The 15,719-nt window shown below is 37.0% G+C and overlaps 1 protein-coding gene across 5 annotated transcripts in view; it reads right to left on the bottom strand.

Annotated features, from left to right (window-relative positions):
- Nucleotides 1–15,719, bottom strand: part of LOC122803500 — a 601,463-nt gene that overhangs the window by 16,198 nt on the left and 569,546 nt on the right. For 4 of the 5 annotated variants that reach the window (XM_044073138.1, XM_044073137.1, XM_044073139.1 and 1 more), the window contains one exon: nt 13,076–13,312. The exons of the other annotated variant lie outside the window; for it this stretch is intronic. In XM_044073138.1, coding sequence (XP_043929073.1) covers nt 13,076–13,312 — 237 coding nt within the window. The remainder of the gene's footprint in view (nt 1–13,075; nt 13,313–15,719) is intronic. 5 annotated transcript variants of the gene reach the window in all.

Here is a 15,719-nt window from a genome sequence, read left to right as displayed (position 1 = left end):
TTTATAGGGAATCTACCACATGCACGCACACACACGCACGCACATGCATGCGCACGCACACACACACACACACACACACACATACAGACACACTGGTGGAAAAGAAGTTCTAAAGATCTAAGGATTAGGCACTCATATGTCACATATCTACCTTATGTCCTGGATGTAGGCTGTAAGTCTGACATATGGCACCTAGAAGGTGTAAAGGCTTTGGTATGCTGGCTGGATATTTGGCTATCCTCGGCACAATATTCCAGTTGTAAAGAATATTGCAATAGTGATAAAGAAGGACATCTTCTCCTCTTTTTAATAGGTGCCATGGTATCTTTTACATCCACCTGATTTGCCACTAACTCAGGGTTAGATGACATCTCGGTTTAACATCTCATTAGAAGGACAAAACACTCAGGAGTACTCTCTGTGACAACATTGTCACATACTGATAATTGGAACAACGAGAAGGAAGCAACGCCAATGAAGAGAAGTGCAGCTAAACCAAGCAAACCTTCACGATAACAGTTAATGCGTAGTTGTAGTTGTATGAAAAAGCAGAAACACCACCATAACGTACCGGATAATCCTTTATTGACCTAGGTTTCGTTCATCAACGAACTTCATCAGAATACATTTAAGCCTTCATTCACACCATTTTTATACTGTTGTGCATGTTCTTAATTGATAAATTAACACATAACCCCTCCTTAATTAGATGACTTATTTAAAGGGGTATTATGTTAACCATGAAAAAAATGCTCAATGTAAATACCACTACAACCATTCACTCCAATAATATAAAATAAAACTATACATATTAAAAAACACTACATAAAATCATTAAATACATATATGCACTTGTGTAAATATAATAAATGTGCATAAATTAACACACAAACATATATATATATATATCCAACATACATATATATATATATATATATATATATATATATATATATATATATATATACCAATTGACCCTCCTCCCCCGTACTTGGGTATTAATGCAACTGATACCTACCAAAACTTTGTATTGCATAAATAATTTACCTAAACGTTTATAATTGTGTTATATATATTGTACATGTGATATTCACATGTTATGTACTCATTAAAATAAATTCTAATCAATATAGCTAACACAAACAAACCAACATACATAATAACAATATTCCATATGAATAATCTAAGGTGAAAAAACCTAAATTCCATATCTATATGTGGACACATAATGTAATTCATCAATATGAGAAGTTAATAATATATATATTTGCTGTAACGTTTGTTGTAAATGTAACCATGTGATTTCAAGAATAAATATCCACATGTTTATATTTACTGCTTATTAATTGCCGCATGCTATCATATGTCTATAATTAACCATTTATATTATTAATTCTTAACAGCGGCATAAGCGTAAAATATTCATTTAATCCTGGACTATTATATGAATTTAATACAAGTTGCCATCTTAATTCTTCCATATCTAAATGGTACTTTGTGATCTTCCCTTGTTGGTCATATTGTATTTGACTAATAACACAAAATTTAAATATATGATTAACATTGTCCTTGACATGTCTTGCTAAAGCATTAGTAGTTTTTTGATGTTGTATATCTAAAAGATGTTCTCTTATACGGTCCCTGAAACACCTATTAGTTTTCCCTATGTAAAAAGCTTTACATTGCTGACATAAAGCCAAGTAAACAACATTTTTTGTGTAACAATTATAATGACCCTTTATATTGATTCTGCAATCATTTACAAAAATTACATTACCCGTTTGATTTATGTGGCTACATATAGTACATTTCCCACATTTATAATTCCCTTTTTGTCTATTCGTACTTGTGTCTTTACTACTGTTATGTTCTAATAAATTTTTAAATGATGGACTTTTTTTATATACAAACTTTAATGGTCCTTGAAAAAATTCTTTCCAAATTCTATCATTTACCAATAAATTCCAATTTTTTCTAATTATTGATTCTATATTCCTAAAGGAGTCATTATAAGTAGTTATATATAAGGGAACATTGTTATTTTTATTTTTATCCTCATTATTAGATGTATTAATATCTGTCAATGAATTGATAATACCAGATGATAAAATAGATGTATATATGCCATTTTGCCTTTTTTCTATAACTTCATTGCATATTTTATCACATAGACATTTTGGATATCCTCTATTTGTAAACAAATTAATTATGTATTGTAACTCATGATGAAAATCATCTACATCACTTACCATCCTGGCTGCCCTGACCATCTGTCCTTTAACAATAGCTTTTTTCTGATGGTCAGGGTGCCAGCTGTCAAAATGTAAATAGGCGTTTGAAAATGTAGACTTTCTATGAATCTTCGTTTTCAAACTTTTTGTTTTTTCATTATATAATATATTTACATCTAAATATGTAATATTGTCGTTACTAAACTGATATGTGAATTTCAAAAATCTGACTGTTGTATTAATATATTCCAAAAAGGACTCCAATGTATTTCTATCATGACTCCAAATAATGAAAATATCATCAATATATCTAGTGTACATCTTAATATACTGGTAATATTCTGACTGAAATAAATAATTATTTTCCCAGTAACTCATAATTAGATTAGCATACATGGGGGCACATGGTGCCCCCATGGCTATACCACTTGTTTGCTGATAATAACACCCTTCAAAATATAAGAAATTATTTTTAAGGACCATTTCCATCAAATTGATCAATGTATTAATTTTCTCTTGTTCATATAAATGTGTTTCAAATAATTGTTCTTCAAGCCATATTAAACCTATATCATTTGGGATACATGTGAAAAGATTGCAGACATCAATGGTAACAAATATACATTCTTCTTCTATTTTGATTTTATTGAGTCTATTCAAAAAATCCCATGAATCCTTTGTAATGTATTTGAATTTTGTCATACTTTCCTTAAAATAATAGTTCAAATACTGACTAATATAACAAGTTTTACTTCTTTTCCCATCTACTATGGGCCGAAACTGAAGATTATTAAGGCCTTTGTGTATCTTTGGTATACCAAAGATACCACTAATTATTGGATATGCATTACATAAATACTCATGTTCTTTCTCTGATATCTCACCCTGATATAACATATCATCCAATGATGTATCTATTCTTTTAAAGGCTATATTAACTTGATTTTTACTCACTTCCTCATACGTTTCACCCAATAGCATGTTGGTCATATAAGTACTATAATCATTACTATCAACTATGACCATACCATTGCCTTTATCAGGCCTCATAATTCTTATCTTTGTGTTGTTACTTATTTCTTCAAAAAGAAGTTGTTCTTCATGTGTCATATTTGAATATATTTTGTTTTTGTATGTTTTGTGAAATCTTCTCATTTCATATTCACTTATTTTTTCAAACATATTTATATCTTCATTCATGGGTGGATTAAAAAGACTGGGTTTTGTAAATTTGTTACCCTGTTCGTTATGGGATTCCATTTTATTCTGAAAAAAAATACTTTTAAGTTCAATTTTCGTGTAAATAATTTTAAGTCAATTATGGAATCCACAACATTTCCTTTTTTACAAGGGACAAAACTAAATCCTTTGGAAAACAATTGAACATGCTTTCCACTAGTGGTGAAGCTGGAATAATTAAATATTCTGAAATCTTTATTGTCATTAGTTACTATGACTGGGTTACTTAAAAATGCCTGTTCATAACTATTAATTCATGTAGCCACATAAATCAAACGGGTAATGTAATTTTTGTAAATGATTGCAGAATCAATATAAAGGGTCATTATAATTGTTACACAAAAAATGTCGTTTACTTGGCTTTATGTCAGCAATGTAAAGCTTTTTACGTAGGGAAAACTAATAGGTGTTTCAGGGACCGTATAAGAGAACATCTTTTAGATATACAACATCAAAAAACTACTAATGCTTTAGCAAGACATGTCAAGGACAATGTTAATCATATATTTAAATTTTGTGTTATTAGTCAAATACAATATGACCAACAAGGGAAGATCACAAAGTACCATTTAGATATGGAAGAATTAAGATGGCAACTTGTATTAAATTCATATAATAGTCCAGGATTAAATGAATATTTTACGCTTATGCCGCTGTTAAGAATTAATAATATAAATGGTTAATTATAGACATATGATAGCATGTGGCAATTAATAAGCAGTAAATATAAACATGTGGATATTTATTCTTGAAATCACAGGGTTAAATTTACAACAAACGTTACAGCAAATATATATATTATTAACTTCTCATATTGATGAATTACATTATGTGTCCACATATAGATATGGAATTTAGTTTTTTTCACCTTAGATTATTCATATGGAATATTGTTATTATGTATGTTGGTTTGTTTGTGTTAGCTATATTGATTAGAATTTATTTTAATGAGTACATAACATGTGAATATCACATGTACAATATATATAACACAATTATAAACGTTTAGGTAAATTATTTATGCAAACAAAGTTTTGGTAGGTATCAGTTGCATTAATACCCAAGTACGGGGGAGGAGGGTCAATTGGTATATATATATATATATATATATATATATATATATATATATATGTATGTTGGATATATATATATATGTTTGTGTGTTAATTTATGCACATTTATTATATTTACACAAGTGCATATATGTATTTAATGATTTTATGTAGTGTTTTTTAATATGTGTAGTTTTATTTTATATTATTGGAGTGAATGGTTGTAGTGGTATTTACATTGAGCATTTTTTTCATGGTTAACATAATACCCCTTTAAATAAGTCATCTAATTAAGGAGGGGTTATGTGTTAATTTATCAATTAAGAACATGCACAACAGTATAAAAATGGTGTGAATGAAGGCTTAAATGTATTCTGATGAAGTTCGTTGATGAACGAAACCTAGGTCAATAAAGGATTATCCGGTACGTTATGGTGGTGTTTCTGCTTTTTCATACAACTACAACTACGCATTAACTGTTATTGTGAAGGTTTGCTTGGTTTAGCTGCACTTCTCTTCATTGGCGTTGCTTCCTTCTTGTTGTTCCAATTATCAGTTTGTGTTCGTGTCTGGTTCCTAACATTGTCACATACACCTAGCTTTTTGTTCCCTGAATTTCTTCCTCTGAAGAAGAAGGTATGGTGTTTGCTTAGGCTGTAAGCAGGTCTGAGAGTTCCACCCTTTAAAGGTATATGCACAAGTGAAGGTGTCTAACCATAGTTGGAATCACCCCACTACTAACCTGTAATCCCCATCCTAACAATCTGTATGTCTGTGCATTTTTGTTCTGCACAGTTCCAGGTAAGTACTGCCACTATTTGACTACCCAAACAAAGGTCCAGACTCACTTTTTCTAACCACATTCTGTGTCTGCACTTTATCTTGTAACCACATTTAAGAGGATGGCAGAGGTGCAAAGTGAAAATAACCAGTCATACCAGCAGAGGCTGGCTCCCCAGCACACCGTGACTGCCTGTTGCTTAGCTATGAGCACACAGGGCACCAGTGCACATTCAGAGCAACTGTGCTTATCAACAGGATGCTGATATACTTGTGCAAATGCACCAACAACTAGCTGCTGAGGGAGGTTATGGAGATGCTGGTTGTACAGTTACTGGGGGTGGTTAGGGGGGTGCTGGTTGTACAGCCTCTCAAGGAACTCTTTCTGAGAGTTTAGATGTTCACTTGGGGAGTTGCATAATTGACTAGTTCAGATTGACAAGGCATGTCTGTAGCAAGTTTTTTTTTTTTTTACAGAAACAGAGGAAACAGTTAAATGGAAGCTCTAGCCAGCCACAACACAGTGAATGCTTCAATAATCTTACAGGGAAACAAAGGTATATGCTTCTGCAATTACACTTAGAACTAAAGTTAAGCATTGTGCTCAGATGCTTCCCTTGCACAATTCCCCTGCAGAAACAAAATAATTCACAGCAGACAAACACTACAAAAAAACAACTGCTCCAAAATAAGTAAGCAATAATGCTTGACAGGGTGTCTTTTATTGTGTAAATATCTCTGACCCAGGGGTGTTCTGAGGCATGACACTGCAGTAGGAGGGTCACTAAACAGCAAAAGCACTCCTTAGTGAGCATAAAATAATGGCTCAGTCATTCTCACTCTTACTTTTATGTCCTCATACACTCACACACCCATAAACACACATACACACTTTTCTATTTTATTTTACACTAACTAAACAGCAAAAGAGCTACTTAGTGAGTGTAAAATAATGCAGGATATTATCTTTGTTACAGTCCAACCTCCACAGCAGCTTAATGTTCTGCAGTGAAGAGGCAGACTCACTTTTCAGCAGGCATAAACCTATATATTAACACCCTTCTGGACAGCATTCGTTCTCCACTCAGAATGGCGATGTACAGGTAGCCCATTCTCTAACATTTATTAAAATGACTGTTTGTCTTTATGGTGATATCAGTATTTGCAAGGGACAGTTCCCATCTTGATATACTCATTCATAAATCTTAATATCTAAATGTTAAAAAAGCAAGTATGCTGACATACACTAGCACATACAAGCACACTGCAACACCAAGCCATTCCTGGACATTCTCAAGAGTGTCAGAAGACAAAAGGAAAATGAAGTTCAAAACTGAATGCCAGTTTTTTCAAAATGTTAAGACATTTCTTTCCTTTTTTGATAATACAACTGTATAACAGAATAAATCACACCCAAGTATAGGTAATGAGTGTTTACCTAGAACTGCCCTTGTCTGGAGATCTGGGCTTCACTCTTGTGAGCAAACTATACCATCCATGAACCAATTCATAGTTAGACACACCTAAACATGATTTACTGATATACAAACCATGCTTAAGTAGTGAGTAATGTAGTTTTTTTCTTGCATCTATTTTGTTGTTTTTATAATATATTAAATTAACAGATAAATTTCAGGTGTACCATATAAATAAGTTCATAAAATTGCAGCATTTTCATCATACAGGTAGAATATAAACGGCAAGTCCTTCTATGCAGCTGAGGTACACACTCTTATATAAAAAATAAAAAAATATATACTAATATTAAAGTAAGGCAAGCAAAGAGTACATACAGTACTTCCCTTTGTATGCAACCTATACACAGTTCAATTTATATGTTGATCTCGCCAATCACCCTTTTGCTTCCTCACACCTGCCGTTAGCTGACACTAATAATCCCTACATTTAAACTTCTGCCTGTTAAACTTCAGTAAACTTAATTTTATGAAAATCTCTTCCTATCCTTATCTCCACTCATCTTACTTCAGTCCCCCCCCCCCATTGCAAAATAAGCTGATTTTTGTGGTCTATTCAGGTTCTTGGCCAAAAACAGTTTACAACATCTGATTCCTAAGCAACATCAAGTTCATCCCTTCTTCCTTCCCAATCACTTGTTCCCTTAGAATTCCAGGAATTCCAGTAATCCTGCTGGTGATGGACACTATACTATAATTGCTACCATTAACCAGTGTCTGCTCTATATCCAAAATCTGAATTAGTCCAGCACTACTGCAGCCTTCCAATATCGCTCTAAAGCCAAGATCCTTCCCACATTACCGACCACTATTCCTCACTTTCATAATTTTTCTCATACAGTGCATTACATGCTCCATTGTCACCACTTCTAATTCCAAACTTTTTTCATCCTAACACTCTCTTCACCCTTCCCACTTTTAATAATATCACTTCCCTATCAATCCTATTCCATAATCAAAGCAGGTGACTGTCTAAAACTTACATCCCCATACAGTTCACGTCTCTGCCTCCTAGCTTCTGCCCACCACTTTCTAACCTCTTCACATAACCACCACATGTGTAAATTATCTTCCCTATCTTTTCTACATTTCCAATAGACTACTTTCTCTTACCTGTGTAGCAGACTTAAATGCAAGTCATGTATGAACCTACCTTCCTGAGCTTCTTAATCATCTACTAAACGTCTTCCTAGATTTCATCCCTGTTCCAAACTCCACTTTCCTTTTCTTAGCTTTCATGTAATTTTCTCATTTATCTCCACCTGCAGTTCCCTAAATCCTTATAAATGACTCCAATCCAATCTTTTTTTCACTTGCAATCATTCTTGTTTATGTATATGTATACTTCCTCACCACGTATTTTAACCTGTTTTTTCTATATTACTAATCGGTTCAGTAAAGACAACTAGACTAGCAAGTCTCCACTCTCATAAACCATATCCCTCCTTTAAAACCGAAATCTTGAACTTATTCCCTCCCTCATCCTCCTACAAAATTTCAACAAAACTCCAACCCCTTCCTTTTCCATTGCTTTAGACTCCCCCAAATGTTCCAAGTATATGCGCATCCATCAGTCCCTGAAAACTATGCTTCCTAAAATGAACTAACCTCACTCTACAACCCAGTTTTCTAAGTATCTCCTTGTCTGTATTCCTTGCCAGAATCTGCACTTCAGTCCCACCCCATGAGCTTCTCACAGCAGAGGTCCAACCACCCACGGATGAAACTCAAGATTTCATGTTATTTATCTCTTTGTTCTTGAACATTTGAATATCATATAGTTTCACTATAATTTACTTTGGATAATCTGCCATTCTGGCTCGCTGCAGTCAGACTGCAATCTGTACAGTCAGTCTCTGATGTCAGTGTTGAAGTGGTCGAAACAACAGTGTACTGTGTGTGGTTCCAGTTTTTCCTTTGGGGCATCAAGTTTTCTCTTATTTGTTGGTTAGGTAGTAATAGTACCAACTTTTGTTTGCATTATTAAGCTGATGTTATGCAACTTGTTACAATGTATTGTATCTGTAATAATCTTATGTTTAGTACACCGCTACTTTACACCATGTGGATACTGTGTGGACACTGTTTAAACTTGTGTCCATGCCTAGGGGATGAACTGTCCACTTGTCTTTATGGAAAGTTGTTCATTTATGGAGTCCATCTTCCTAATTTTGCTGAAGGCTTCCTAAACTTTTTAGCTATGTGGTTCATGAAGGGTCTGCTCCTGTATGACGATAGACATTGATTTATAAACTGTTTTGGAAAGGTGAACAGATATTCTCCAGCTTCATTTTGGACTTTCTCATTTTCACCTCAGCTCAGCGGGCATTGTTTTGCTGACTACTTTTGACATTCAATTTTATATTCGGAGTGCTCACCATTAAGTAACTCTTTATTTTTATAAATAAAGATAATTGTTTTGTTTTTCAGTTACATTGACCGATTTATATTAAATGCTTAAGAAATGAGTGGTATAATAAATGTGAAGTTGAAGTTTAAGTTGATGATCCTCGGATGCTCCCTACCTCAGCCTATGATCTTCTAGCCTTTCAGCCTTTGGGCTGTATTTATTGCAGTTGCACACACTGTAAAGCCTGGTATTGCCCAGCTACCCCACATTTGACTCATTCTTATCCTTCTTCTCTTCCCTTGTGACAGACCCTGTGTACAGGTATCATAATTGTATCCTGAGGACTAGTTCTCAAATGTCACAACAATTATAAGAAAAATGGTAGCACCAATACTTTATTTACCTATATCCATCTTCCCAAAGTACTTACTTTTCCAGACCATCTAATGTGTCAGAAAGTTTCCACCTTAACTCTGTCCATTATTTTACTTTTATTTCAGAAACATCCTCAAGACCCTTGGCAAACTTTAATTTACATCTTCTACTAACATCATGCAATCATCTATAAACATGACATGTTACATCACTCTCATGTCCTGAGGCACATACAGACCCTCTGCAGCAGCTTCTCCATAACAACAAAAAACAAACCCAAGGACAGAAGGTACCACCCTTCTGCGTCCCTCTGCCCAACTTCACTTGTTCTGACAAACACCCAACACTCTAACTCTCAGACATGGTCCCTTCTATAACTCTCTCACACCTTGCATAAATCACCCCCTTCTATAACCTGCTTCAAAGCATCCGAATGCATCTGAATGCTCATTAGTATCATACCCACTCTGCCCATTAGTACTATACTCACTCTGCCTCGCTCTTCCATCTCAGACCACTTAACAAAATCCAGCTGTAACCATCAGCTATCCAAACCATGCTACTAACTTTGTTGACATCTCCTGTTACATGGCTAAAAGTACTTTGACCAACAATTTTTATCTGCATTACAAAGATACACTAGCCAGAAATCGGCAGGATCCTTGGGTCACCCTTACCTTTTGGAAGCACCGCTACCAATATTTCCTTCATTGAGTCTGGTCCTCGCCCCTTCCCCCTGTATTTACAACATCACTGAACAACTCCCTTGGGATTGCCATTAAATCTAAGTTAAGAACTGCATGGGTAATGCAGGTTTACGTAAAGCTGGTGCAATTTGCTCACAAGACTGACTAACCACACCCAGACATGATTTGTTGCTAAAATATTCAAAAACCTCTGTTGTTAAAGAGATGTGTTCCCCCCTCCCCTTTTTTTCTTGGAAATGATGTTGTTATTTTATTTTGTGTGTGTGTGTGTGTGTGTGTGTAACGTGATCAGATATTTTTTCATCTTTTTTTTTTCAGTTTTAATCCACAGACTTAAAATGTACAAACATATTGCCTAAAAGCTCAGCAACCTCTAATTTTATTCAGAACTGATTAGCTGGGTGCTGGACAAGGTGGGTAAGGAAGGGGTGGGAAGGAGTAGTAATTATCAGCTCCCCCATTCTGGGAGGGAGGGAGGGAGGGTGGAATCTCTACCTGTGATCTGTCACACTTCTGGTAACCATAGTAGTGCTATAGTCACATGGCAGACTGTCACTAAATTCATGGAGCTAACTGATCCTGCATGTGGTGATATGTGTGCAATGCAGTAGATCCATCCAGATAGGGCATAATAAAACAAACCCTGGTATACAGGAGAGCATACAAAAACACTCATGGTTGCTCTACTTCACTTTTCCACTTCACCTTCCCAAATCTTCAGTGGCAGAAATGGTCCCAGTCTGGGAGAAATACTGGGAAAACTAAGTTAGAAGTGACTGGAGCAATACTTGAGTAGCTGATGACAAGCTGCAAGAAATGCAAGAGGTGAAGGAAGAAAGTCTAATCAAAGCCAACACATTTTCACTGGACTAGGGTTCAATCAGTTCCCTGGCAGTGAAGCTACGAAGCAGGGAGGAGAGGGAGTGAAGAGGCACAGCTCACTCACCTCTCCTGAGGGGGGGGGGGGTTGTGTACACTCAGGGACACACAAGATGGTGTGATAATCCTGGTGGAAACTGAAAAAAAAACTAATGGTAAGTGCTGTAGGGGAATGGTCAGAGCTGCTTGGAATTCTCCTTGCAGAAATGACAAGCCAGCCTCTGTGGTCAACCCAATATATGCCCCCCCCCCCCAAACTTTGGTGAGTGCATCTGGGGAGTAGGGATGAAAAGCAAATCTCTCAAACCAGCCACGATGACTGTCTTAAATGATGGCTTCTCCTGGTCAACCCTCACCCTAGTGATAGAGAAGAAATTGGCCTATTGGCTAAGAGAGGGTTGATGATTCCCATACAATAGGGGTAAAATGTGTAAAAAAAATACATCTACACTGATTATAAGCACAATACTGTGGAAGCAGGTGCCAGTAGTTTATAACTTTAACTCTTATCTATTAAATCACTTAAGCTGAACATATATCTGTCATGTAATTAATTTGGCTATGGGAATACATCAATCATACACACACACTGTTAGAATGTTCTTAGAAGCCATGTCTTATTGTTCTGCCATCAGCCTCTGAAACTGCCATGTAAGTGTGTTATGGCAGACTTCCACCTATGAACAGCACTGCTGTTTTTACAATCTTTTCCTCCACTGCCTGTCAACCAACAGATGTCTTCTGGCTAAATTCACGCATTTATTCCCTATCACTGGGAGACAGAGTTGACTGGGTCTATATTATATATTCGAACTTTCTAAACTTCGAATCCCAAATGTTCGACAACATATGATCGAAGTTTAAAAGTTCGAATATATAATAAAACAAAACAAACAAACAAAAAAACTTACCTTAATGGTGCAGGCAGGTGGGCAAGCCCCCCTGCGCCCCCACATCCCCTACCTAAATATACCAACTCAGAGATCACAATTCAGTGCAGAAAAGAGAAATTCTCTCATTCTGCACCGAACGGCGCCGTTATGTTTAACCTTCGAACGCTTGAAATTTTGATCATATGGTGTCGACCACATGCCATTTGAAATTTCAAGCGTCCGTGGTTCTAACAGGAACCCAGTTGACCAAAAGGGGTCATCATTCAGGCATCCATTAAGGGTGGTTCGAGGGTTTTCATTTTCGCCCTACAATCTTTGTGTATACCCAGTTTTGGAACCACAGGGGAACATGCAATGGTCTGACCACACTACTCATCCTTCACCTTTGCAAGGGATATTGTCAGCAAGCAGTCCCACCCCTTTCCCTCAAGCATGGGAAATGGTCTCTCCAGTCTCCATAAGAGAAATCACACTTACTTATGTGATCTCCATGTGCCTGCTACCTCTCCCTTGGGAAAGGCAAACAGATCCTATTCCTTCACTCCTCTCCCTCTCTTTCTGGCTCTTCCATTGCCTGGGCTGTTAACTAAACCCTGGTCACTGTCATCACAGTAACATCGCCATCCTTCACTGCCACTGAGTCAGGTTAGATGAAATCATTTTTTTGTACAACGAAGTAAGTCTATAACAAACATTAGGTGAAGGGCAGAACCATGAACTCCATACTAGGGAGTCCTTGCAACAGGGGGAAAAGACTGCCACAGTGAGTTTGAACATTATATACCGTATATAGACTTTACATACGAAGACTGATGAAATGCTTGAATAAGGAACAACAAACTGAATTGCTGACAATGGCGGTGATGGACTGCTGAAAAGGAAACTTTGACAGTGACTTTTTCTGCCACAAATTATCTTCAAATTCTGATTTAGCCATTCAAGTGCAATGCATCAACTCCATGAAAACTACCCAATATGCACAATTTCTATATGTGAAGTCTTGTGAAATGCTTGAATAGAAGAACAAAAAATGATATGCAACATTAATGTAAAAAGGAAGGAGAGTGAGACGATGGAAAACTTTTTATACTTACTTTTTCTGTCACACATTCTCATCCTTAGCTTTAGTCTTTCACTGTCACCAATATTGTCCATAAACCAATTAATCAATGCTCTGAGCTGAGAAAGGTCATCTGCAGTCTCCAGTGCAAGAAGGTAGTTCATTACGGTGTCACGTGGCAAGCCAAGGGCAACTCCCAACTTGCAAATATTTAAAGACATCCCTGAACTTGCATCAATTTGAAACAGTTGCATAGCTTCATGTAACAGAGCTATGACACAAAATAATGTGACAGTTACTAACAGCAATAATAATGTATTTAGAAATAATCACAATCAAAACTTTACAGATACATTATAATCGACATTTAAATAATATATAACAGATGTGTATGCTCACCACATTAGTTGATCTCTGAGAGGGCCTCCTGCATGGTAACAGCTGTTAAAAACCTTCCCTTAGCAACTCTCCAAATTTCTCTAGCTTCCCATCCTGTGCAAATACCCCCTGTTTGTACATGTTGCCAAAATAGTGAGGTAATGCTCAGCCCCATACCCTCACTACTAACCCCAAAGGGACACAGGGAAGCAACACCGTAAGAAAATAATACAAGCTATACAACTTTATAGAATTGTAAACTTGCAATACTAAAGTGTGTACAGTACACCCAAAACTGAGTGGAGTGGCCTTCCAGCAACAGGGAGATGTTGGGGAGGGAAATAAATATCCACTCAAAGCACAGGTGATATTGATACTGAAGATGGGATAATGACCTGGAAGAATCCCATACACTATAATAAAGGCATCTCCTGTGGGAGGCAGAAGTCAAAGAGGCCAAGAAATAATGGTTTAGAATTCTCAATCTTGAAACACAGATGTGTCAGAGGAACTTTTATTTCTAGAGTGGGGAAATTTGCCACACTGCAAGTGCAAGTCTCTGATAGCTTGTCAGTATGGCGAGAGATGCAAGAATTACCTTATCTTTTTATTGGAGATGGATATTTTTATCAGAATCCTAAGTTGACCTAAAATTGTGGTATGGAGTGTACTATTCCAAAATAAGAGTAAATGAGGCATAATTAGTATAATTTGTAGTTTACGGATAGATTTTGCTTCAATTAGGAACAGCTACTTGTTGACTTCACATCATTACAAACTGTATTATGAGGAAAGTACAGTTTTGTACCTACCATAAATGTAGATGTCTGATAGATATGCAACTGTAGTCATAAGATATGAGTTGTCCTGCCTCAGGCAGCCCTCGGTCGGCTGAATTCCAAAGTCTGGGTCCGGCATCGGCTGGTGTCGCCTCTTCTCCGACGTCACAACGGCTGGAGTATAAAGGCATCGGCCGACGCCATCTTCTTCAGTGTTTCTTGCCCCAGATGCCAGGTGCCCTCTTAGGAAGGCTAAATTTGGTAAATGGATAAAAATAATCCCAAACATGCACAACAGTAATAAACAGATACACCATAGGAGATACCCCCAGCTGAAGGGAAAAGGGGTAGGGACCCAAAAAGAAGGATACAGAGGGGTAGGAGGGTGGGAAAATCCGACTGCAGTTGCATATCTATCGGACATCTACATTTATGGTAGGTACAAAACTGTACTATGTCCTTCAAGAATGCAATTGCAGTCATAACATATGGGTTGAATACCATAGCCAAGCTGGGGGTGGATGGAACTATGATAAGGATGGTGTCGCTAAAATCCCCTGCAGGACTGCCGAAGCAAAGCCTGCTCGGGATCTGGAGTATAAGGGCAGGTTGTAGTGCTTGGTAAATGTATGCACGGAGCTCCATGTAGCAGCCTCTAAAATGTCCTTTGTTGCCACTCCTCTTAGGAAAGCTGTGGAAGTGGCTATAGCTCTGGTGGAATGTGGCCTAATATTGGCTGGCACACCTTTTCCATGGAAAGAATAGCAAAATCTGATGCAATGTCCAATCCATTTTGAAATTGTTTGCTTGGAGATTGCTTTTCCTTGTACTCCAGCAGCATAGGCTGCAAACAGCTGGTCAGACCTTCTGGTGGCCTTAGTTCTGTCCAAGTAGTAGCGTAGTTGTCTGTGTATGTCCAAAGTATGCAGTAGTTTTTCCCCCTTATTTTGAGGATTGGGGAAGAATGTAGGTAGATGAATAGCTTGATTTAGAGACACCCTGGAAATTACTTTTGGCATGAATGTAGGATTGGTTCTTAGAGAGACTCTGTCTTGATGAAAAACGAGGAAGGGGGGCACTGCCATGAGTGCCTGTATCTCCGAAACTCTTCTTGCAGAGGTGACTGCCAATAAGAAGGCCATCTTCCATGACAGAAATTGCATTTCTGAGGTTGCTGCTGGCTCAAATGGAGGAAGAGTTAGTTTTTCCAACACGTAGTTGAGGTCCCATGCAGGTACTGGCTGTTTTCTGGGAGGTTTGATATTCTTTATCCCTCTTAGAAACTGTCTTAGCAGAGGATGCGAAAACACTGGAGGGTCACAGTTGTATTTTGCTGAGATTGCTGAGGCATGAATCTTTATTGAGGAGTATGAGAGTCCAGTATGAAATAGTTCTGCCAAGTATTCTAATATCTGAGGTATACTCAGTAATGCTGTGTCCTGACCCCTGTTGGCATTCCAGATACTGAATCTCTTCCACTTGGCTGAATAGGTTTTTCTGGTGGAAGGTCTGCGTGCTTCC

This window comes from Protopterus annectens, chromosome 5.part1 (genome assembly GCF_019279795.1).
Source record: "Protopterus annectens isolate FY-2018-M chromosome 5.part1, PAN1.0, whole genome shotgun sequence".
NCBI lineage: Eukaryota > Metazoa > Chordata > Ceratodontiformes > Protopteridae > Protopterus > Protopterus annectens.
The sequence above is the reverse complement of the archived record's forward strand: the minus strand, read 5'-3'. Positions and strand labels throughout refer to the sequence as shown.